The sequence below is a fragment of the Terrapene carolina genome, unplaced genomic scaffold, assembly GCF_002925995.2.
Source record: "Terrapene carolina triunguis isolate 2854851 unplaced genomic scaffold, T_m_triunguis-2.0 Scaffold231, whole genome shotgun sequence".
In the NCBI taxonomy this organism is placed as follows: domain Eukaryota; kingdom Metazoa; phylum Chordata; order Testudines; family Emydidae; genus Terrapene; species Terrapene triunguis.
Window position 1 is genome coordinate 1,047,352 of NW_020664582.1, and position 24,221 is coordinate 1,071,572.

The following is a 24,221-nucleotide window of genomic DNA, read 5'->3' on the forward strand; positions in this document are numbered from 1 at the left end:
GCCCCCCATTGCCATGACTCTCGCCAAACTGCAGCGTGCAAAGGACACTCCTGATCTAGGCGGAAAAAGTCACAATATTTCTCCCCTCCTGAGGAGCGGCAAGTTCACGGGTGGCAAAGCTCCACTTGGTCCCCTAGCCATCGCAATTGCATTCCTTCAGGGAGAGCAAGTTCCTCCATCCAGCCCACATGCAGACGCTCCGAGCCCTCCACTGGAAGGTGCTGTCCTCATGCCTCATTCCTGCACCCATGGCCCAGAGCCCTTGCTGCCCCAGCCCCCTGGGGGAACCTGCCTGCAGTCTCGCCCCATTGCGAGGGGACACACATTCCTATGCGGGGAACTGACCTTTCCCCCTGAACACTCGCCCTCTTTCTTCAACAAGGAGCTGGGGCGTTTTGGCTTCACCCAGCGCTCCTGCTGCCTGCCCCTCACCCCCCTGGGAATGTCAGACGCCTCTCTCCTTCCCCCGACGGGTAGCTTGGAGCTGGAGTCGATTTAAACGGGAAATCGCCCCTCCTGGACAGGCCCAGTGTTTTGTTTCCTTTCCCCAAGTGCTGTTCTCTTCTCCTTGGTGACAGAGACTTGCTACAAACACTCCCCGTTAACCCCTTAGGCTCCTGCTTTCCCAACCAACGCGCCTCGCTCCTTTTTTTTTTTTTTTAAAGCAACAATCGTCCCAAACCAGGAGATTTTAATACAAATCTGAACTCCCCCAAAGTTTGGGAGCGTTTGGGTCTGGAGCATTGGTTTGGAGCCAGCTGTTTAGCAATAGCATATGATTCTGCACCATGTTTCCTCCAAGGATCTCAAAGCACTTTACAACCGTTAATGAATTGATCCTCAGTTCCTCCTCTCCCCCCCGCAACCTCTCTCTGTGCAGTACTGTAGGTCAGTCCCATTTTACAGATTGGCAAACTGAGGCACTGTGAGGGGGAAGCGGCTTGGTCAAGGTCATACAGCGAGTCAGTGACAGACACCCCGCTTCCCCTCTCCCCCGGAGTCCCAGTCTCCTGCTCGAAATGCTAAACACACCAAGCCAAATCCCCCTCCACCCATGCAGCCCTGCTGAAGTTAGTCAAAGTGGATAGCCATAACTGAGGTTAAAATGAAAACCAGAGTGCCAGATCGTCAGCTGGGGCGTAAATCAAAACATGTCCACTGGAGTCAATAGAGCTGTGTCCATGCACACCAGCTAAGGATCTGGCCCCGCACTTTTCAAAACCAGGCACGGCAGGGCCTGGGCTCATCTGGTCTGTGTAACAGTCTCTAGTGGCACACACCAACTGGAGACTGGGCGCGATCAGGAGGTCTACCGCATTTTGGTGTCTGTTTTCCAGGACAGAACAATCACACCATGGCGCCACGCCATGTGGTTGCAACACCTGCATCACAGCCCCATGGTGTCGCCTCTGCACAGCAGGAGCATCTCCGGATGAAGAAACCGACCTCTGTGCCCAGAGTGAGGCTGCGCTGGCAGAGTAGCCATGTCACCATCAGACCCCAAGTGCAGCCACACGTCTTATGCCTCTCGGAACAGAAATGCTGCAAACGTGGCCACCCACGTCATTCCCTGCACCAATGATCTCCTAAGCGCCTGGCACCTCTGAGGTTTACGTGAAAGGTATATCTCCATATAGGAATCAATCACATAGAACTGGAAGGGACCCTGAAAGGTCATCAAGTCCAGCCCCCCTGACTTCACTAGCAGGACCAAGTACTGATTTTGCCCCAGATCCCTAAGTTGCCCCCTCAGGGATTGAATTCACAACCCTGGGTTTAGCAGGCCAATGCTCAAACCACTGAGCTATCCCTCCCCCTGCTAGGCAGCAACAAAACAGATGGGGCCAGCGCTACCCCACCCTCCTGTGGCGCTCGTGTGTCAGTGGACGTTCAGAGAGAAGAGCTGAGGAGAGGATGCAGATATATTGATGAGGCCCTTCCAAGTAAATGAACCACATTTCCCTGACTGGGGCCCGGAGAAGGATGTGGTCACATTACAAGGGGGGGGGGTCACAGAACCAGAGGAGAGGAGGGGACGCTGCTATAGGGTGTGGTTAGAGATTATATCAAGGAGAGGTTCTTCAGTGGGAGTTATGGGAGGTAGAAGGGATCCCAGCAGGGGCAAAGAGATCTGGGAGTATGCACGAGTGAATGGCAGATATTCTTGGCCTACTGCTCCCACTGAAATCCACTCTCGCTGGTTTCAAAAGAAGCAAACCCGGGCCCTTAGGGTTAGACCGGCTGCAAAGCTGGGCCCTCATGCCCAGTGACACAGCATGGGGTGACCCACCAGGTCACTGCCTTCCACTGGCCTGTGTGTAGAACCTGCCTGGAGAACCCCCAGGGTGTCACAATGAGCCCCGGCCCAGCGGCTGGCGGCTAGGGAGCTGACAGCGGCTTTGCAGCGAGTGCCAGGTGAGACTCGGCTAAGAGGCTTTCTCCTGAAATCCCTTGAAATTTAATCTTCAGGAGGAATTAAAAATGTTAAAGCTGAGTGAGCAGGAGGGCAGCTGGGGGCTTGTGATACTTAATCCTGCCCCAGCATGGGGGGCTAGACTAGGTGACCTCTCGAGGTCCCTTCCCCCACTCCATCACCCTGGTGTAATATGACAAAGGCCCAGACAAGGAGGGCAGGTCTTTCTCTATCTTGTTTAAAACCCAGCAACAGACTCTGTCTAATCTCCTAACCCTGCCCAATATTGGGACAAAAGATTTTATATTCCCCTGGGAGTGTATTACCTTAGCAAGGACTCCCTGGGCTGCCTGATTCAAGAGAGATCAGATGGACAGACCCAGCAGAAGCATGGGCTGCCTCGGCGCCAGCCATGATGGATTTCATAGGAACACAGGACTGAAAGGCACGTCCTGGATCACTGCGGCTGGTCCCCTTAATGCCTCATACAATCCCATGCTCCATTCCTCTTGGACCTGCGCGCTGGCAGTGATCTCAGTATGCAGGAAAACTCTGTCGCGCTGCCCCCGGGCTCAGCGGTGGTTCCCGCATGAGTTTGATTCCAAACACTGAACTGTATCAGGTTTTGTCTGGGGTGTCTCATAGCGACCGGCACTCTAGCTGCATTGACACAAGGCAAATGCTGCAAGAAATGATTTTGCACCATTCCAGCGTTGAGTGCTCCCTCTGGGAGCGTGGCATTGCCATGTGCTTGGAAAGAAGGGCGAATTCCTGTGGTCCCCTTTCTCATCCCCTGCTGGAAGGAAGGAGGCGACTCCAGGCACTAGTTTGATCACTCCTTGCTCCCTGCGCTGATTGGCCCTCTCCAGGCAGCGCTCTGGGATTGGCATGCCGCTCGCTCAGACTAGAGCAGGGTGGGCAGAGCCCTGCTAAGACCCACCACGTCCAGACCCACACGGCTTGAGCGGCAGAGGTGGAGCGTGGCTGGGTTTTGATGGCACGCACGTATGTGTTCATGTGATTTGTTGCATCGTCCCTGGTGCTGGGCAATACCATGTAACATTATGCAAAGACCAATCAGCCAATGACAAACTCCCCCAACGTGGTAGCTTCCTTAGTTTGTGCAATGGCTTAGAGTGCATTGCAAGGATTTTACGTCAAAGCTAATAGACACAACAGGTCCCCTCCCCAAACCACACCCACCATTAACTATGGCCTGCCGCAGCTGGTTACAGCTTGAGAGATGAGATGAGCCCCACATCATGCTTTGGAAGGCAACAGGCTGTGGGACCAGATAACTGAGTCCAGAGCTGGGGGGCCTCTCACTGGTAATGCCCAATCCCAAGGCATCTGGATCCAGCAACCACCAGACAAAGCACCCCTCGTGCTATGGGGTGAGGGACATAAGGCAAAAGGCAGTTTTGTTCCGTGGTTTCACATAAGTGTCCAGAGGCCTTCGGCCACATGGTCAACCCAGAGAATGACCATCACATAAGTCAGGGAAGAAAGGGCCCTGGCTGGTCACTGGTCATAGCAGCAGGTAGAGGATATAAACATACCGGGAGCCTTAGCCCCAACTTCATTTTATACTGCTGTTTGCCCCTCCCCCAGCATTTTGATAGCTTACCATGTCTTGGTGGAGAAAAGAGAAGGAGGAGCAGGAGATGACGGAGGAGGAGGCCAAAGAGCTGGAAGTGGCAGAAGAGGACACAGAGGAAGAGAACATAGTCTCCTACTCCCCTCTTTCTCCTCAGACGTCAAGCACAGAGCAGGTCCAAGAGCTGAACAAAGCAGAGGAGAACTGGTTCTGGGGCTGGCTCTCGCCCTTCTCCCTCTTCTCCGGGTTGCCCACGCTGGCAGACAGGTACCGGCACTGGGAATCTGGGGCCAGGCCATGCTCTGCCGAGGGCGACCCACCGGCGGAAAATGAGGGGAGTCGGCATACTCCCTACGGTATGGGAGATGTTACTACAAGACTAAGGCATGACAGCGTGGGAGGCGTCCCTCCAAGTCCTCTAGTGAACCCGGAGGGTCACTCCAACCTGCCATCATTTTCTTCCTAATTTCTAAATTCCCTGGAGGCTGAAGCCCTCTGTCCCCAGCTCATGCACCGTACCGGTGGACGCATCCCACACACTGGGCCATCAGTTGTGGCCAGGCTGCTCTAGAGGGACTGTTTGCATGGCCTACTCCATCCTTGGCCTCTCCACTGAGACCGATCGTTATCAATGCCAGGTCTCTGAAATGATAGGGAGCTCCGTGTGGATGGACTAGAGCTGTGCAAAGAACCGATTTTTCAGTTCAGTGGCTGAACCAAAACACTGGAAAACAGTTTGTTTCGGGGCAACCCAAAAAAGTAGTTTCATATCATTTTGGGTTTTTTTTTTATAAACCTGTTAAAAATAAAATTGCAGTAAAATGTTTTTTAAAAAAAATCTAACTGTTCTAGCTCAAAATGTCAAAATAAAATGTTCTGATTTGGAGGGAATTTTCCCCCCTTTTTTCTTTTCTTTTTTTAACTGAAACAATTTGACAAATTTAACCCAAATTCATAGAATGGTTCAATTGTCCCAAATCTGCATTTTTTGACAAAGAAATTGTTGGCAGAAAAATGTTGTCGAACTGTTGTTACTTTGGAATACCGGGGTTATTCGGCTGGCATAACGAATGTTATTAGTCACCTGAAAACTAGCCAGCCATTTAAACACGCATCATTTCATCACCTTGAAACTGACCTCTCTTAAACTTGCCACACAAGAAACACGTGGTCTGCTGCTATAATCAGTGTCATCCTGCAGGGCTGGGGAGAGAGACCAGCCGCAGAGCAGGAGCCCTGGTGACTTCCTCTCATCTCCCTTTTCCTTCCTAGGAAGAGATCTCAGCAGGAGCCCATCTGTTGCCTGCTGGACAAGAAGAGGCCCCCAGGCAACACGTGCTCTGAGTGCGAGATCCTGTTCTGCAGGAAGTGTGAGGGGCTGCATTACAACCCGGGGTTCATAGAGCACTGCATCCTGGGCCATGGCAGGGAGGAGCCAGAGGGCTCGGGCCTCATTAGCCCCATTCTGAGCGCAGGTGGGTTGAACAAACAGCGGATAGGCTGGGATTTGACAGTTGTGAACCACCAGGTGCATGGGCTCCAACCTGCCTCTTGTGCTGCAGGCATGGCACCGGGGCTAGCCTTAGGTATGTCAGGGCCTTACGCAGAGGATCCTTGTGCTTCCCCTTTACCCCCATCTCAAAGCAAATCCCCCTCTCCTACACTCCTCCTTCCCTACATCAGTCACTTCCCCTCCCTTTGCCCCCATTCTCCCCTTCCTCTTGCTAAGGAGTGGAACCCAAGCCAGCCTCCACGTGCAGTGTCCGAGAAACTCAGTGTGAATTGCATACCCTTCTCTGGGGCTGCCTCCAAACCAGCCTGTCTCTTCCTGCAGCCCCCCTTGCTCCCAGAGCCCTGGGCTCTTCCAGCCGACTGGCTTCCTCCTGCAGTAGAGCTCTTCCCAGAATCATGGCATCCCTCAAACGGTAAAGCCCTCGCTAGCCACCTCTCCAGCTCCAATGCTGGTTGGAAGCTCAGCACTGAGGACACACAGCTGATGCCAGCGTTGCACAGGGTTAGGACCACGGTATATTCCCAAGCCGGTGCAGCTGGCTGGGGGTTGGCACGTCTAGAGCAGCGTCTAGAGCAGAGGCAAAAGGAGATGGGATGTTATGAGAAAGAGAGAGGCCACTAGACCACTGACAATTAAACAGAGGCAATTGAAAGTCAGAGCATTCATCATTCAGGTTGTCAAAAAAAACTACCTTCCCCTGCTCCTCTGCAATCATAACGTGTGATCGTCCCTTATTCCAGATTCCATCAACCTGGCTGTCGCTCCAGGGGGAACAGAAGATGAAGACATAAAGAGAAAATGAAGTGGTGACTGTAATCATTCTCCTTTATTCCCCCATAAATCGCCTGACACCGCAGACAGGCAGAGACTGCATTGGCATCAGCATTCTTGCTCCTAAAAGAAGGTGAGGGGCTGCCGGCATGACGACTTCTCTACCTGGCCCGTGTGCTCAGTGATCTTCCACAGCACACAAGAGACTTTCCAATAGGACTGGCTGAAAATTAGCCATTGGAACTTTTTCCTCGATGGAAAATGGGGGGGTTTCAATGAAACAAAAATTTCTGCAGAAAGCATCTGTTTTTACTCAAAACAATTCGGTGTGTCGCTGCAAACGTGAAAATCTGAACACTTGGGGCCAACCAACAATTTTTTATTTTTTTTTTAAATTTTTAGACAAAAAGGCAAAAATTTCCACCCAAACCCCCTCCCAACAAACTCAAATATTTTCCAACCAGTTCTCCCCTCGCCAGCCTCCCCCCAATGGAAGAGAAAAGCAATACAGAGGGTTTCTTACACACCTCAGACCAATATCTCCACCTCCTCCTCCTCTTCCACGCTGGCATCTGAGCGCTACATATAAGAATAAGGGTATTTATTATACAGATTGCATTAGCAACCCCAAAAAAGTGACAGGCACTTTCCAACCAGAGACAGAGACAGTCCCTGGATGGGAAGCATGTTAAAAAAATCCCAAGGATGCCGAGGGATTAGTCAGGGTGATAAAAAGGGCTACAACTCAGTGTAATGGGATGCAAGAGGCTATGGTAGATTCTGTTGGTGGAGGAAGGCATTTGACAGTGGACGGAGATACATACATCCTGCACAGTCAGTGCTGGGAGTGGAAAAGGGCTTTGGAGCCAAACAAGCGTCTTTCCATTGGCTGCAGTGGACTTTGGATCTCGGCCCAGGGTTTGATCATGTCTATTTTCTGTGATTGGCACCCCTTCACTCACTGATAATCCCCCCCATTAGTCCCGTTTCCACTGACCGGCCATCAGCATGGGTCATGTCTATACGGGGAAACTGCTGAAATTCTCCCATCATTAGTCTAGCGCTGATGCAAGCTCTCCCAGTGCTAGCAGGGATGGGAGCACTAGCCTTTGTTGGCTGCTGGTGTACCAGACTTAGCAGACACCAGTGCTGGAAGGCAATAGCTCGGCCACTGTTGCTAACACAGGTAGCACTGCACTGCTGACAGATCATTGGGGGAAGATTTCAGAACATCCTTAGCGTAGAGGCACCCTGACTTGGAGAGCGGAGCTTCATTAGAGCCACTCATCAGCTGGTCAGGGAGGCTGAAATTCGCCCATGTAGAAGGCCTACACACCCCTTAAATCACAGCTAAGCCCTCAAAATAGGGTCGTGCATAGGCCTTGTGCTTGTTGTGACAGATACTATTTTGCCAGTGTTGGGGGATTGAACCAGGGACCCCAGAACAGCGCTCGGCAGGAAACGGTTTTCTCATCCCGCAAAAAAAAAATTGAGATTTGGACATTTTTCCCCATCCCAAATGGGGACGAAAAGTCAAAAATCTTCAAAAATTTTACGACCTTAAAATCTTGGGGGGGGAATCAGTTTGGGTCAATTGAAATATTTCACTTCAATAATTTTGAAACTTTTTCTTTCAACCTTCCTCCCCCACCCCTACTATAATGAGCTGAAATTGCCAAACCAAAAGTTGTTTCAAACTGGGAAACCAACGCTTTGCATTTCAAAAACGTTGCAACGGGACAGTTCGACAGCTTCAAAACTTTGTTTTCCAACATTGGTTTGAGCCAGGAGCTTCTTGGAAACCAACCCTTTCCCACCAACAGCTTTGGCTTTAACGAATCAGCAGTTCCTGAAGAAAAAACATTTTGTCAAAAAATTCCCCACCAGCTCAACTCCAGAGCTAAAACCATGAGCTGCTGCAGCACGAGCTAAAGACCCAGGCTCTGTACCTGGGCTGTAGGACCCGGGTCGTCTGTGATGGATTGGGCAAGACACACACTGACTGGTGGGTTACATTGGCCCTCTGCAAAGGAGTCAATTTCAGCCTAAGGAAGTGAGACTCTCCCAGCGGCTCTTGTGGTCACATTGTGTGTATGAGCATGTGTGTGAGAGAGAGAGATTCTGTTACTCTCTCACATGCTTTTCTCTGCCACCTGGAGTTCTGGATGCTTGTTCCTTAAGAAGGTCTTCGCCCTCCCTAGGACTCAGTTACTTTCATGTAGGTGCAGTAGTGAGTTAAAAGCTGCAGGGCAGTGATCTAAGAATAGGGGTGCAGTTTAAGGGGTGCTAATTGGATAGCAGGTGAAGCGCCACTAGGAAACCCGGGGGACCGGGGGGGCACTTGGGTTCTGGCTGATGAAGGCACAAGAAAAGCTGAGCTCTCTAAGCAGACAGACAAGCTGAGTTTTTCTCTCTGTGCCGCCCTCTTTGGCCCTGCCCACACTACCATGCTAGCAGTGGCAGGTGTTGATAGCCGAGGTCCGGCAGCTGTGTGGATCGGCCCTAAGTTCTAACCCTAGAATACGGACCTTGCTGGGGATGTGTGTTAAAACATGATGGTGCCATGATCTCCTTGTGTGCACAGGACCAAGCTGTGTTATAACCATGTTACAGCCCTGGGATTTACACAATTGCTGGTGTAGATGGAGCCATCGTCCCTGTAGGGAGAACGGCAGGCTCTGGTTATTGCAGATCTCACAGCTAAATAGACAATTCTCATCCATAGAAGATGAAATGCTACTGTAAGTGCTTGTCTCCGGACCGGCCACATGCACTGGCCTGATGGGACCAGGCTGTCTCCTATGGCAGATGGTGCCTGATTCACAAACTACTCTCCTTGCTTTTCTCCTCTATGCTCTGCCGTCACCAAACTCTGTCCTCACCCAGCGAAGGACTTGGCCTAACACACCAGCTCTCAATTCCTACCTTAGGAGCGCTGTCCTTTCATATAGGTGCCTTTTGGCCCCTTGATATAGGCCTGGGTTGTTGCTTTCACCAGTCCACTAAGCTTCTTGGCTGTGGTCTTTTCATGCATTTTTCAGAGATGATGCTGGTGCACCTACCAAACAGGAAGCAGAATACAGTGCATCATATAGCTAGCCACCGGTACCTGAGAGCTGAAGGCATTAATCCATAACCAGGCTGATGAAGAGGATGGTTCTTTTTCCTCCACCCTGGGAGACCTCCAGCACCTGCAGGAAGAGGCAATTGTTTACGCAGCTGTTTCCCGCCAGGTGATTCCCCAATAAAACATCCTACATACTGCCGCTGTCATTGTACAGCGCAGCCAGTGGGCTAAGCTACTCTCCTCCGACCTCAGCCCAAGACCTCCAGGGATTCTCCCCAGCCACCCACATGCTTGGTGACATTTCTCCTAAGCGCATGGCCCTCTGATCTCAGCGGGACGCTACCAAAGCAGTCAATAAAGTGCTCATTAATCTGAAGCCACCCCTCCAATCCCACTGACCGGCAGAAGGAAGAAGGCGCGTACTCTGTCTATTCCACCACTCGCCCTCCAGAACCTCCTGTCTGCTGCACAGGTGCTAGTGGGTCTGTGCTCCTCTGCCAGTCATTTCCAGCACCCCCTCTCCCCAGTCCTGGTCAGTGGCCGCAGCATGAATGGACCTGATTCAGGACTGTTTCACTGCCTTCAACGGGGTTCTGCTTCGAGCTAGAAACTTAATGTTCGGAAGATCACCACACTCCCCAAGGAAATTTTTGCCCTGGATGGGGTGGATTTTTCAAGCCTTGCTTGTTTCACTGGTCTTGGGTCTTGCAACACTGAAAGACCTGTGAGCTGCTCATCATCTTGCTGGGCCCACACAACCGCAACCCGTGCTAGAAGTGCAGGAAAGGCATTTATAAACAGGCAACTTCCGACCTTTTATATTTGCTCGTATATTTTCCTAGTTGCCTAGCAGGCTCCCTGGTTGGATTAGAATCACCCTGACTGGCTGTAGGTATCCTGATGCCATGGGTCTGGTCCCATGGGAGCAGGTGAGTTCTAGGGATATTAGCACAGCAGGTGTCTGGAAGCTCATCCATTTGCTGGAAGAACTCCAGGTCTAGCTGCAGGTGCTTGGATGCCACAAAGCTGGGTTTCTGGCTGAAAGATTTGCTCCAGAGCTGGCAGCAGATGGCTGGATAGCATGAAGCCAGCCATTTAAGTTAGTGACTTAATCTGAAGGCACATTAGTACTATGCTGAGAGTCATATACTGGCTTTGCAATCTGGGCTCGGGTGGGAATGCAGCAGTGTCAAACCCAAGCGTATAAAAAATAATGGATCAGGTCCAAAAATATTCTTGAGATTGGCATGAAAATCATGAGATTTTTAAAAATAATAAATATGGGGTTCTTTTGGTTTGCCCTGGTGTTTGAGCCTCCAGGATGCACTTGCTTCATGTCTTTAAGCTTTTCTCTGCAATTACAAGGACTAGAAACTTAATTTCTTTTAATTTCTTCTGACTTTTTTCTATAAAAGACATAGATCCAGGAGCTGGGGGTTTAAGAACACCATTAATTGTGAAAGTTGGCAACACCCGAACATGAATAGTTCCCCAGACACTTGCTTTCCTGCCCCGTAACAAAGGCTTGCAGGATTACAGTGTCTAGTTTGGATCATTTGCTCAAAACCTCCATATATATAATGGACCTTTTATGGGCCATAGATTTAGCCTCACATGTTTTGGCTGTATCAGTGTAACCCTGCCCCCACCCCCAAGAGCGAGCGCGCAAGGAGTTTGTGACTTGACCCAGAATTGAACTCTGCCAGCCAACACCACATTGGGGAAGGAGGTCCGAGTGGCCCAAGAATCTCAAATATTCCCGCAGGCTCGGGAACGCTGCATGCCTGACATACTCTGAGAAGTAAGGTCGCGGAGGAGAAAAGACCCATTGTAAAACAAGCTCTGAGACAGGGCTGCCTGGTGGCTTGCCGTATTGCATGAAGTAGGAGTTCCATCACACCCAGCCCAAGGAGCTAAGGTGGGAAGATCTCAGCATAGACAACTGGGGCAGTGCTAATTAGCAGGTGCCCTGTGTATATTTCTTCTGCCCTGTCCCACAAGGGAGGTCAGGAGAAGCAGCTCCTTTTATTTTCCCTACTACTTCTTGGACTTCGTTGGAGAAGCCTCCTCCTTCCATTTCTGCTTCCCCACTTTGATCCAGCTCATGTGATCCACTTATTGCTCAGGATCAACCCTACAATAACAAACCAGTGCATGTAGCCCACTGCTTTTGCATAGCCCTACAATAACAAATCAGCGCGTGCTGCCCTGCTGCACTCCAACAACAACAAACCAGTCTGCATGTAGCCCAGCGCTTCTGAGCAACCCTACGATAACAAACCAGGGTGTGTAGCCCAGCACTCTTGCATAACCATACAATAACAAATCATTACATGCAATGGAGAAAAAATATTTCAGCTCGGGGTTCTGCTGATCGCCATATTTGGGGTCGGGAAGGAATTTTCCTCCAGGGTGGATTGGCAGTGGCCCTGGAGGTTTTTCGCCTTCCTCCGCAGCATAGGGCAGGGGTCGCAAGCTGGAAGATTCTCTGCGACTTGAAGTCTTTAGATCACGATCTGGAGACTTCAACAGCAGAGCTAAGGGAAAGTGGGGGGGTCAGCTTTTGTGGCCTGCATCATGCGGGGGGTCAGACTAGATGACCATATTGGTCCCTTCTGACCTTAAAGTCTATGAGTCTATGAGTCTATGAGTATTTCCATTTTAAGCTCCAGGGAGTTATTGTGAGTGACACCGAGTGGAAAAATGGGATTTAACATATTCTGACCAAACAGCTCAGCTGTGTCTTTTAAGGCTCATCCTGCACTGCGGGAAACCCCACTTTCATCAGAGCCACATACTCTGAATTAGACACCCGCCCCCCATCCCCCAGCAATCCCTTAATTCCTCAGCAACTGTTTGGGACATTCCACAAGGCTCGTTCTTGAGATGATTTGACAAGTCAGGATGTGTATAGCTGCAGACAACGTGCTGCCATGAGAACAATCCCAGAATGCACAAAGCCTGAACATCGCACCATGGGATTCCTTCTCAGAAAGCAGTCTGGGCTGTACCGGGCCCAATCCTATTCAACATACTCATAAATGATCTGGAAAAGGGGGTAAACAGGTGGCAAAATTTGCAGATGATACAAAACTACTCAAGATAGTTAAATCCCAGGCAGACTGTGAAGAGCTACAAAAGGATCACACAAAACTGGGTGACTGGGCAACAAAATGGCAGATGAAATTCAATGTTGATAAGTGCAAAGTAATGCACATTGGAAAACATAATCCCAACTGTACATATAAAATGATGGGGTCTAAATTAGCTGTTACCACTCAAGAAAGAGATCTGGGAGTCATTGTGGATAGTTCTTTGAAAACATCTGCTTTCAATGTGCAGCGGAAGTCAAAAAAGTGAACAGAATGTTGGGAATCATCAAGAAAGGGATAGATAATAAGACAGAAAATATCATATTGCCTCTATATAAATCCATGATATGCCCGCATCTTGAATATTGTGTGCAGATGTGGTTGCCCCATCTCAAAAGAGTTATGTTGGAATTGGAAAAGGTTCAGAAAAGGGCAACAAAAATGATTAGGGGCATGGAACAGCTTCCGTATGAGGAGAGATTAATAAGACCGAGACTTTTCAGCTTGGAAAAGAGACGACTACAGGGGGGATATGACAGAGGTCTAGAAAATCATGACTGGTGTGGAGAAAGTAAATAAGGAAGTGTTATTTACTCCTTCTCATAACACAAGAACTAGGGGTCACCATTCCAACACCCTGACAGCGCTCCCTGGCGAAGGAATGGGTCCAGGCTGTAAAAGCAAGTGACAGGTGAGGAACAGCGAGCTCTACTCATTGGGCCTCCTGCGTTAACACAATTGGAGCCCATCTATGGAAAAGGAGAAGCACGTTTCTCAGTAGACAGTGGGACCTGCATGGAGGTGAATGGCAGAGCCTGACCGCAAGGTCATAGATACAATCACAGATCTAGTGCTAGGGAAAAACCCCTTCACAAACAACCCCCCCTCCTCCAAGTGTCAGCCCTTACAGAAGCGGTTAAGAGCCTGGCAGTTCCTTGCGTTTGTACAGCACCTTGCACAATGGGGTTGTGGTCCACGATGGAGGCTCCCAGGTGCTAGGATAATACAAATAACTTATCAGAACCCCTGAAACATACAGCGAGGGGCAGGCTCACCTCCGATCAGGGCTGGAATCAGCACCCTTTACCATCAACATCTTGCCTCCTGCCACGCAAAGTACCTCCAACGCCCAGAGAAGAGGACTGGGTTTTGGTTCTACTCCCGGGTCTGCCACAGACTTGCTGCGTGGCCTTGGTCAGGTCCCCTTACCTTTGGGTGCTCCTGTTTCCCCATTTGTAAAATGCGCCTAGCGATACCCACCTACCTCCTGGGATTGGGATGTGTTGTCGGGATGGAGATGGGATGTGTAACTATTAGCAGACTGTAGTTCAGCCTTGGCCTAATTCCAACCCTGCGTGAGATCCTATTTGTCCTTCATCAAATGAGACGCGTCCATGCCACCTCCGGGAACATGCCCTTTCATTAGCAATTCCACGTCTGATTTCCCTGAAGTCCGGGGAGCTGCCATCCTTTCTGATTAACATGCTTGGCCTTTCTTCCCAGCCTCTTATCTGAAGAAGAAATTCCTTCCCAGCCCTTTCATAGACCTGTGATTGTTCTGTCCCTTCCCCCTATCGATCTCCCCCACTGCCACTGCACACTGGGAGCTGGTGGAGGTTGGGCTAGGGGGCCAGATCCCTCTGCAGGGTAAGTTGTTTGAGGGCTGCGAAGTTGGAGCAGGAATGAACTTGGCCCATCCTGCCCGCTGCACGTATTGCGACACCTTCCGCATTGTTCTGCGCTTTATATCCTGTCCCCCGCCGACATACCTGGGTGTCAATAGGCAGCAAACAATAAACACCACTGGCATGTTACAACACGAAGAAAAATGAACAGGGCAAATGCCCCTTTGTCGCTTCAGAAAGGGGGGAGGAGTGACTCCTTAGCCAGAGCTGGTGTGGGCTAGGAAGTGGTCAATATTGTGTCTCACCAGCTCATCCTCAAACAGAACCGGCATCACCCGTGCTCTGTTGCTATGGACAGCCAGGAGTTAATCCTCCATGCTCCTTATTTCAGCTCTGGAGGAAAACGAAATTGACAAATCACAATGCCGGAAGAAATCCTTGGTAATCAGGGGCCTGGTCCTGTGAGGTGAGGCCCTTTAATCCCCACCGAAGGATCGCATCCCAAGGCAGGACCAGGCCCTTATTTAGTATAATGCCCTTCATACACACTGTAGCCCGAAATGCTTTGCAGAGTTAAACCAGCTCTTAAGCGGCAGCTGAGCAGGCAGTGTCCAGGGCGAAAAAGAGCCCCTGGGAAATCTGCATGATCTGTTGTTGTGCCAGTTGCAATTTGAACAATCAAAGCTGTTTTGGACAGCTGCAGATGAAAAGCTTCTGACAGGTGCCTGCGACAATCAGATCAGAAGGAAACTTTCCCCCAGTCCTGGAAAATAACCCACTTTGTGCCTTTATTGTGAACACTGAATTTCATCCTACTTTGGTCCAAAACAGTCTGTCTCCAGGATTCCACTAACAAAGCCAGCCCACTCCACTCCCTTGCTGGCAGCTAAACTGTTAAAATAAACTCAGCAATGCCAACCACAAACATTCAAAAGCAACCAACAAGCCAGACGCCTCCCCCCAAAAATCTCGAGATTGGCTTAAAATCATGAGATTCCTTTTATTTGCATTCTGGGTTTTGAGCCTTTTAGAGTTCACTGCGGTCACATTCTCAAGCTTTTCTCTGCAGCAAGGAAGGCTAGAAACTTGCATTGGTTTTAAATGAAAGCTGAATTTCTCACAAAAATCACATGCCTCCAGGAGCAGGGGGCTTTAAGAAAAACCAGCTGTCGGGAGAGCTGGCAATATTGTGAGCTAAGGGTGAGATGCCCAGAGCTGCCTAAGGGGTTGGATACCCAGATCCCATTCATTGCAATAGTCCCTGTGATTGAGGGAGAACAGTCACTATTCGTTAGCAGAGGTATCATCGTGTTCCCTACGCTTCAGCAGAGGGCTCAAGCTGGCATGATAAATGTGAAGGGGCGGCTGGTACAGCATTCTCTGCGAAGGCTGGAAGACTCTGGAAATTGCTCTCCTACCAGAGTCAACCCAGCTCCGTTTGGTGGTCTTCTGGGCATGCTGCGGTTTGATAAGCTTTGGAGAGAGGGCCAAGGAACTGGGATTTGGCTTTTATATGGGAAAGGCTGCTTTACCCTACATTGTTATAAAATCCTTTAATTCCTGCCCAGGAGTGCCCTCTGCTGGACCAAACCAGGATGCCAGGCCAACCCAGAGCTGCTTCAAATCACCAAAACTGGAGAGCCACACACTGCAAGCGAAAACTGGAGAGGCTGGAAGCCAGGTCACCTCCAAAAAGGGTGTGAGCCAGGACAGCTGCTGGTGAGCCTTAGACAAGGATTGGAACACTTTTGATGGCAGACTCCAGCAAAACACATGTCCCCTTCTACCTCCTCTGAGACATGCACTCACCCTCCCGGGGCCTTAGGAGTTGAGCGTCCAAAGTGTTCTTGAAAGAAAACAGGGCAACATCTCTGCAGGTCCCTCTCCCAGCACAGGAACAAACCCTGCTGCGCAACTTCTGCAGCGTGGGCAGGATGCAAGCGTAGTGTTACCATCCTGGTTTCTTGATTTCCTGGGCTACCCAGGCCAGCTCCCGCTTAGGAATCCAGAAAAGACACATCTCCAAGAAGATGGAGAGAATAGCTCAGTGGTTTGAGCATTGGCCTGCTAAACCCAGGGTTGTGAGCTCAATCCTTGAGGGGGCCATTTAGGGAGCTGGGGCAAAAATCTGTCTGGGGATTGGTCCTGCTTTGAGCAGGGGGTTGGACTAGATGACCTCCTGAGGTCTCTTCCAACTCTGATATTCTATGTGGCAGCACCACATCACAGCCCAGCCCAGGGCATTACTTGGGAAATCAATACACAATCACTGAATCAGCCAGAGATAGAGCAGACCTATTATGTCCCATGTAATCCAAACCTCCCCCAACCCCCGCCATTATGTCTATTTTCCCAGTCTAGATTTTGGTTTCCAGGAGTGTAACTTTCACAGTTGCCCTTAGGAGACGATGCTTCTTTTCAGATGCTCCCAGCTAATTCAGAAGCACAAGCTGATGACATTTCAAAGGGTTTTAATAGGCGTGTACAGTGGTTTGTGTTTACAGTATAGGATACTCTCACAGCTATACGGACTACCTTCTCCACTAAGCAAACGGATGCCAGTCTAAACTGCTGTAATTTACGACTTCTTCTGGATCTCTCAGTGAGTTACAGTAGCCTACGCTAACCCCTGAATTTGGCCCGGAGAACGATCAGAGTTGTTCTCATTTGTCACCCAACGAACACAGCAAGATTAGAGCCGCTGGAAAAATGAAAAAAAAAAATCGCCAATCATTTGGAAATTATGTTCTGTTTCGCAGGTTCAACCTGGGTCCGTTTTTCCGATAAACGGTCTAGTGAAAAACCCAGTTTGGGGTAAACGAAAAATGTCAATAGCAGTTTTGATAAAAATTCCCATTAAAAATATTGTGAAAAACAACATGAAAAAACCCAAACCAAAAAGATATGGAAAAAGTCAACAGGGTTTTATTTTTTAGGATCTTCCCCTCCCAAAACATTTCATTTTACGGGAAATATGTTGGCATTTTTGGACCAAAAAACCCCTCAAAATATTTTTAAAATTTCTATCATCTGGACCCTGGCACATCAGGGTGGTAGTTCTGGGATTATCCAACCTCGCCAGGCTGTTTGCAAGTGGAGATGTCTTTGAACTGAGAAGCTGGTCTCATCTTCTCTAGAGCTCTGTAAAATGCCCATTTTAGTCCTTCTGTTTAGGGGGGGACATTGGCTAACCCACTGAAGAACACATTGGCCGGAGAGATCTGCCCACTGTTCACCTCAAGGTCGGGACTATCCCTGCTCGCCTGCGGCAGTCACTGGGATGGCTCCGGAGATGGGAGTTCAAGTAGATCATTGACAAGAGGTATCTGGGTGAAGGACGACGTGGTAAGAGAAACGTGTATCTGAATAAAAGCCCTCCCGGTAAAGAGCAGGGCAGGAGATGGGGATCAGCCGCCATCTTTTCGATGCCACGTTCAGGGCCGGATTGTGCCCTTGTCATCAATGCGTGGAGGGGGGTGGAAGGCACAGCATGGCCCCTGGTTATGTCCGATCGTGTGGGAGATCAGAAGAGAGTCTGACTGGAATTCCTGCCCCAGCAGCCAATCCACGGCAGCTGGGCGGCCCATTTCCCCGTCGCCACCACCTGCAGCTTGGCCTGGTCGAACTTCCAGTACTGGTCCTCCCTGAAGAAGTACACGAAGCCATCCTGCTGTGTCAGGGCGCCATTCACCCCGGCCGGGACCCCGTTCCAGTCCCTCAGGCTCCTGGGGTAGTAGGGCTCCACCTGCAGGGACTCCTCGCTCACCACGTAGTACTTGGGGCCCTTGAAGAGCACCAGGTGGCGGAGCTGCTGGAAATAGAGGGCCGCGTCGGGGTGGCGAGGAAGGTTGCTGGTGCTGCACTTCTGGGGGAATCCCGCCTCCAGGGCGGACCCTTTGTATCGCCAGCATCGGCCGCCTGGGGAGAAGCCAGAGACAAAGCTGGTTAGGATCGCTGAGGGGGGAGGCTGTGTAGGGGCCAGGACACACGGCAGGGAAGTCAAGAGCCATGATCTATCAACAGCATTTTGACAATGGGAGCTGGTTTCTCATCTCAAAGCACTTTACAAAAGGAGTGCAGCACTGTTCCTGCCATTTTACAGATAGGGAAACTGAGGCACAGAAAGGCAACAGGATTTGCTCACGGTCACCCAGCAGGCCAGTAGCAGAGCTGGGAATAGAACCCAGGTCTCCGAAGTCCCAATCCAGTGCTCTATCCACTAGGCCACATGGGCAGGTCAAACAAGCATTTGGAGGAGGACAGATGTTGTTGTGGTTCAAATGTAACACTGCACCCCAAGTGGGCTGCCGGTAGATCCAGAGGCACCTCCTAAAAGCGGGAGCCTTTCCTGCCGAGCGAAATGACCCAAGGCTGCATGCAGCAGGCTCGTCTGTGGCCCAGCACTATGCTGCGGGGGGTCCCACGCCCTGAGCTGGGATTCAGATCTGGGGCCGGCTCCCCCGTGGTGAATTGCACCGAACTCAGATAATCTGCCTCGGAAGGATGAACACCTTGTGGGTGGTGCCCACATCCAGCACTGCCCACAATAGCTACGAGAGGTCAGACCTGCCTGCCCCCATTCCCCGCCGTGGGCATGGACCCTGAATCCTAATGCTGCATTTGGTAGCGGACTAGTTCTGCAGACACACCCAGCCGCTCTGAGATCATGGGCAGAGCTGGGGAAGCTGCTTTCCACAGGAATATTATTAGTTCCCGTAGCCAGCTGCTGCAGAGCCCCTGAGTCCTGGGACCATCAATCTATCCATGCCCCCAGTGCCGGTCACACATGCTGGCTGCACCGTTGATGGCTGTCAATCAAATGAAAACAAACTGGCTGTCAGTCAAATGAAAACAAAAGGGGGGGGGGAAATCAAGGACATGGCTACAAGAGGCTGACTCCGAGGGAGGAAGGAGATGGGCGTAGATTTCTTAATGACAAACAACCAGCAGGTGTCAGTGCTGTCCAATTTAGGACAGGTTGCCCAGCCCTTCATCAGAATCCCTGAGCGATTCCCAGGGGGAAGAGGGATCCTTACAGGTTTGGGGTTTATTATTAAAAGAAAACAGCCCAACTAACGTCCCCCTCACAGATGAATCGACGCGCAACAACAGAGGATCCTAAGGGGCGAACGTGGAATGCAAAGAGCATAGATGCGCTCAGGAAACCTGTGATCAAACCCAGCTCTGGGCTCACAAGGGAGAACGCACCTGCTCGGGATATCCTACCTAAGAGACCAGCACCGTAATACCTGAGCGCCTCACAATTTCTTTCATGCATTTCTCCTCCCAACACCCTGGTGAGGCAGGGCAGGCTAGGGCTGTTATCTCCATGGTACAGCTGGGGAACTGAGGTGCAGAGAGGCTAAGTGACTTGCCCAAGGTCTCTCGGGAAGTCTGTAGCAGAGCAGAGAATTGAATCCAGGTCTCTCAAGTCCAAGGCTACAAACACCTGTCTTATCCCGATTATATTTACTCGGTGCCAAAGCGCGCGTGTCACTTGCCAGACACACAGCAGATAGGGCAGCCATCCCGACAGGCCAACCAGCTCAATAAACTCTACGTCTTCCACTCCCATTGCCCCACCCCTGAACAGAAGGGGGCGGAGAGGCTGGCTGAAAGGGCTGGCAAGGGGATACAGGGCCATTCGCCTCTTCCAGGGCACGGACCGAAACCCACGTGAGAAGAGCCTGTCTCTGACCAGGATTTATGGAGCGGTTTGTGCTACCCAGTAGACAGAGGAGTGCACAGTCCCTCTCCCCAAGGGCATGCAGCCTAAATGAGGCGGGCCCTAGTGGATGAATGCAGCGGAACTGGCCTCCTTAGAGATGGACTGAATGGGCTACTGGCTAATCTCCTCTCTCAGCCATTGTGAGGAGATCCCTCCAGGGCAGGGGTGAGGCAAGATCACCCTGCTCTTCCTGTTCCTGCTGCCCGAGGCCCCAGGGCTGCCATGTTGTGCAAAAACCAACACAATACACAACTGGCTGGGCACTTGCTATTCCCACTGCTTCCCGTAGGGGCCGCCAGTGCGCAGCAGCTCAATGCCAAGCCAATCGTTCCGGAGCAAAACCAAGGATCTCAGGGATGGCTGGACTGATGCAACCAGCGGTGAATGCACTGACCAGCCCTTACTGGGATCCTCCACACAGAGTGAACCCTCCACTGCCCCTTAGTGCACCTCCGGCTAACGAGCCCCGAGCGGTGCCGTGCACTGAAATCCCGGGGACCCCGGAGATCAAAGGGAAATGTCCCCCGTCGGCGTTTTGGGCTGTAAACTGAGATCTCTGCAATCGCTGGCTAAAGGCACTGGACTCTGGCTGTCTACTATGGACCCGTTACCGTAGTGTCCGAGCGTCCCACAATCTCTGATGTATTTCTCCTCCCCACACCTCTGTGAGGCCAGGCCGCGCTGTTATCCCCATGGTACAGATGAGGCTCTGAGGCACAGAGAGGCTAAGTGATTTGTCCCAGGTCATGAAAGAAATCTGTGGCAGGGCAGGAATTGAACCCAGCTCTTCCACCACCCGCTCTAACCGCTAGACCATCCTTCCTTGCAAGGGAGCTCATGCACAGGGAGAACCTCCCTCACAATCCTTGTAGCCATGGCCTGCCTTTGCAGCCCTCTTCTTTTCCACTGCGACGCCTGCAAAGCGCTGTCAGCTGCCAATGGCGGGTGGGTTATCGTTATTAATTTGTATTATGGTTGGGCCCCCTTGTGCTCAGCACGGTACAACTACACCGGCACACAGAGTTGGGGTCCTGATCCCTCCCTGGTGATTATGGCAATGCAAATAAACAGTAAGAACAGCAGCAACTCCTTCCCCCGCAAACACAGGCCCTCAGCACATGGGCTGATTTCCCACTGCTCCATCGGCCTCAGCTCCGGCTGGCTGGCTGGGCACTCGGTTACTGGACTATGGGTTATGGCAAGGGAAGAAAAACAAAAACTCTTTTCAAAGAGCCTGCCCCTCTCCCAGGCTGTTTCTGATCCTAGCCCTGCAAGGAGGGGCGGAAGCGAGGGGAGGGAGGGAAGAGGGACTGCTGGGCCCCACCCTGCTGTAGGAACAAAGCCCCCATTCTGAACAGCCTGTTACAATTACAAGCCAATGTCACACTGACATCCATTCTCCTTTGCAGCCGAGTGCCTGGGCCTGCACGAACAACCCTGAGCTGCCCCTTTAAATGTCCAGTAAGTCAGCCTGCTGCAGCAGTTCACAGTCAGATGGGGGACTACATCGCGGTCCCTAACACCACAGCCAGAGCCCCTGTAACACTCGGGGCTCAGAGCTCTGCACTGGCCTCTTGCTAATCAACAACGCTTAGCGCTTGTAAAGTGCTTTCCACCCCTACATCTCAAAGAGTTTCACAAAAGAGGGTGAGTGTCATTCTCCCCATTTTACAGATGGGGAAACTGAGGTGCAACAAAGCAAAGGGGACTTGCCCAAGGTCAGCGGCGAAGGCAAGAACAGAACCCAGAGTGCCAACTCCCAGTCTAGAGCCCGGTGCACCAGACCATGCTCTGGACGGACAGACAGATCAAGGACAGAGCCACAAGGGGGAGATTTTTGCTCCTCCTCATCTGGGTCTGGCTACCTTTGAAGAAGTAGAATTTCCCGTCTGCCTCCGACACAGCAGCCGCGTCAATGCCAGCTGGGAGCTCTGCCCATCGGGTCTGGAGCAGCTGTGGGTCGGTGGCGTTGTCTCCCTTCGCCACAACCCAGTAGTGGTGGCCTTTGAAGATGTAAAGGTTGTGATCTGCATCTGTGCAGAAGGGGGAACCGAGTTAGAGGGAGCATGGCCTTGCGAACCTGAGCAGGGGGTCCTATCTCTGCAAGCCAACGGGGCCCCCTCTGCGCCCCACCCAGAACAGAAAGCAGGAGGTGCAAATCCACTACAGCAAAGGCCTCTCTCTTGCTCCTCCAACGTATCTGCCTCTTCCCCCAGAGATCCACACTCAGGTTCCTCACTCACCCTGGGGAAGCTCATCTTCTCCAGGGCCAGCCCCAGCCCCACGTGTGCCAGCTCCAGCTCTCTGCCCCAACATCTCCACCTGGGTGCCCTGCAGGCACCTTGAACATGCCATGGCAAACCCGCCACTTCCTCCCAAGGCCTCTGCTCCCTGTCCAGTCACAACCCCACCTGCCCATCTCCTCACCACGAGGCCATCTTTGACTCACCTCTCCTCTCCACACATTCAGGCTCCGTGCAAGCCCTGCCAGCTCCTCTGCTATGCCATTCTAACCCCCATCCCTACCCAACAGCACCGACCCTTCGGTCCTCTCTCCCCCTGATCCCTGCAGCCACCTGCCCCTCCATGGCCTCCCAGCTTCTCCTCTCAATCCATAGACACTGCTGTTGTGGAAGGCGTCTTCCTCTCCTGTCGCTCCAGCTAGGCTACTCCCCTTCCTCGCCTGCTTTTCACCAACAGAAGTCAGCCCAATAAAAGATACCACCTCACCCACCTCGTCTCTCTCCTCCCGCGTCAAGTTCATTCTTCTGGCCCTCACCTTCAAGGCTCTGCATCACTGAGATAATTTCCTACTACATCCGCTCTGCCGTCCCTCTGTACTCCTCCCTCCTCGCACCTTCTTCCTCGCTACCATGTGTACTTAGGTACCCCACTGGGGAGCGTGCTACAGGTCTACCCCTCTGGGCCTCATCTGCAGAGGATAGGAGTCTGTCACAGTCCCACCCTTGGCTCCTGGTTTTAGTTCTGGAGGTCCCCAGTTCAACCCTTGGTGTGTCGGCCAACACAGCAGTTCCCCCACTTGGCATGTCTCTCTCTTTCCCTGCGCACCTCTCCTCAGGACACACACGTGCTACTTCCTCAGCCCTTTCAATGGTACCCTAGACTTGATCCCCCAGGGGGTTATTAACACTGCCTCCGCCAGCACCAACTGGAGGGGAAACGGCCCAGTGGGTCTAATAAGTCTGTCTTTTCCATCTCGAACGCCTACAAAAGACAAGCAACAAGGGAGGGAGGGCTGGGCGGAGCAGCGGGGAGAGGGCTCCAGCTGTGTGTGGGAGACTCACCGATGGTGATAGCGTCGAAGAAGGACTGGCAGTAATAAGAGCCAAGGCTCCCCTGCAGCTGATCGTCGCCTGGAAAATCAGGACTCCAGTCCTGGAAATGAGCAAATAACTTCCCAGGAAGCCGCACGGCTGAGCCCTTGGAAGGCTTTCCTGCGATGGAAAGGAAAACCATGAGATGTGTAGAGTGGCTGCACAGGGGATGCTTCCATAAGAACATAAGAGCGGCCAGACTGGGTCAGACCAAAGGTCCATCTAGCCCAGTATCCTGTCTTCTGACAGTAGCCAATGCCAGGTGCCCCAGAGGGAATGAACAGAACAGGTGATCATCCAATGATCCATCCCCTGTCACCCATTCCCAGCTTCTGGCAAACAGAGGCTAGGGACACCACCCCTGCCCATTCTGGCTAATAGCCATTGATGGACCTATCCGCCATGAATTTGTCTAGTTCTATTTTAACCCTTGTATAGTCTTGGCCTTCACAACATCCTCTGGCAAAGAGTTCCCCCAGGGCTTCAGCAAACCCAGGAAAAGGGGTGGTCTTCAGATGCACTTAGACATCACACGAGCCTTTTATCTGGATGTGAGGTTACGAACAAGGAACTAGAGCTGGGTAAACCTTTTCAGCTGAAACATTTTTTTCGGCAAAAGATGCAGATTTGACTACCCCGAAACAGTTTGGAAATTCACGTCAATTTCACTGAATTGTTTAAAAACAAAATCCACAAACCCTGAAACATTTCAATTTTCCAGTTTGAAGCAACTTTTTGTTCCAACATTTCCTTTAACTTCGTTTTTGTTTTTGTTTTTTTTTAAGATCAGAAATGTTTTCAAATGGTCAAAATCTAAATGAAACGTTTCAATGTCGCTGAAACAATTTTTTGTTACTTTTCAATTCACCTGAAATTCTGACAGCTTTTGGTTTTGATCAGACGATGATTCCCTGCCCCCACCCATCCCTGACCTTTTCAGAATTGCCAGAGAACCAGAAGCTCCATCATTCACCCGGTTCTAGCTTAGGGTTACCAGACGTCCGGATTTTCCCGGACATGTCCGGCTTTTGGGGGCTCAAATCCCCGTCCGGGGGGAAATCCCCAAAAGCCGGGCATGTC

At 51.3% G+C, this 24,221-nt stretch overlaps 2 protein-coding genes across 2 annotated transcripts in view; one reads left to right on the plus strand and one right to left on the minus strand.

Moving 5' to 3' along the window:
* Positions 1-4,008: 4,008 nt before the first annotated feature.
* CUNH17orf50 (chromosome unknown C17orf50 homolog) lies at positions 4,009-6,325 on the plus strand. The gene is made up of 3 exons (XM_026656471.1): positions 4,009-4,283; positions 5,331-5,485; positions 6,264-6,325. The coding sequence occupies exons 1-3, from the start codon at positions 4,042-4,044 to the stop codon at positions 6,323-6,325; spliced, it is 459 nt and encodes a 152-aa protein (XP_026512256.1). The 5' UTR covers positions 4,009-4,041.
* Positions 6,326-16,552: 10,227 nt separating this feature from the next.
* Positions 16,553-24,221, minus strand: part of MMP28 (matrix metallopeptidase 28) — a 33,205-nt gene continuing 25,536 nt past the window's right edge. The window contains exons 5-7 of the mRNA XM_026656652.1: positions 23,112-23,261; positions 21,672-21,839; positions 16,553-17,996 (exon numbers count right to left, since the gene is read on the minus strand). Of these exons, the coding sequence (XP_026512437.1) occupies positions 17,602-17,996; positions 21,672-21,839; positions 23,112-23,261 (713 nt within the window). The 3' untranslated portion in view covers positions 16,553-17,601. The remainder of the gene's footprint in view (positions 17,997-21,671; positions 21,840-23,111; positions 23,262-24,221) is intronic.

What these genes read in the sequence shown, in the direction of transcription:
- CUNH17orf50 (XM_026656471.1), top strand. Translation starts at nt 4,042, where the DNA reads ATGTCTTGGTGGAGAAAAGAGAAGGAGGAGCAGGAGATGACGGAGGAG. An exon ending in ACGCTGGCAGACAGGTACCG is followed by an intron (nt 4,284 to 5,330) that starts GCACTGGGAATC and finishes GGACAAGAAGAG; the next exon opens with GCCCCCAGGCAACACGTGCT. An exon ending in TAGCCCCATTCTGAGCGCAG is followed by an intron (nt 5,486 to 6,263) that starts GTGGGTTGAACA and finishes CCCTTATTCCAG; the next exon opens with ATTCCATCAACCTGGCTGTC.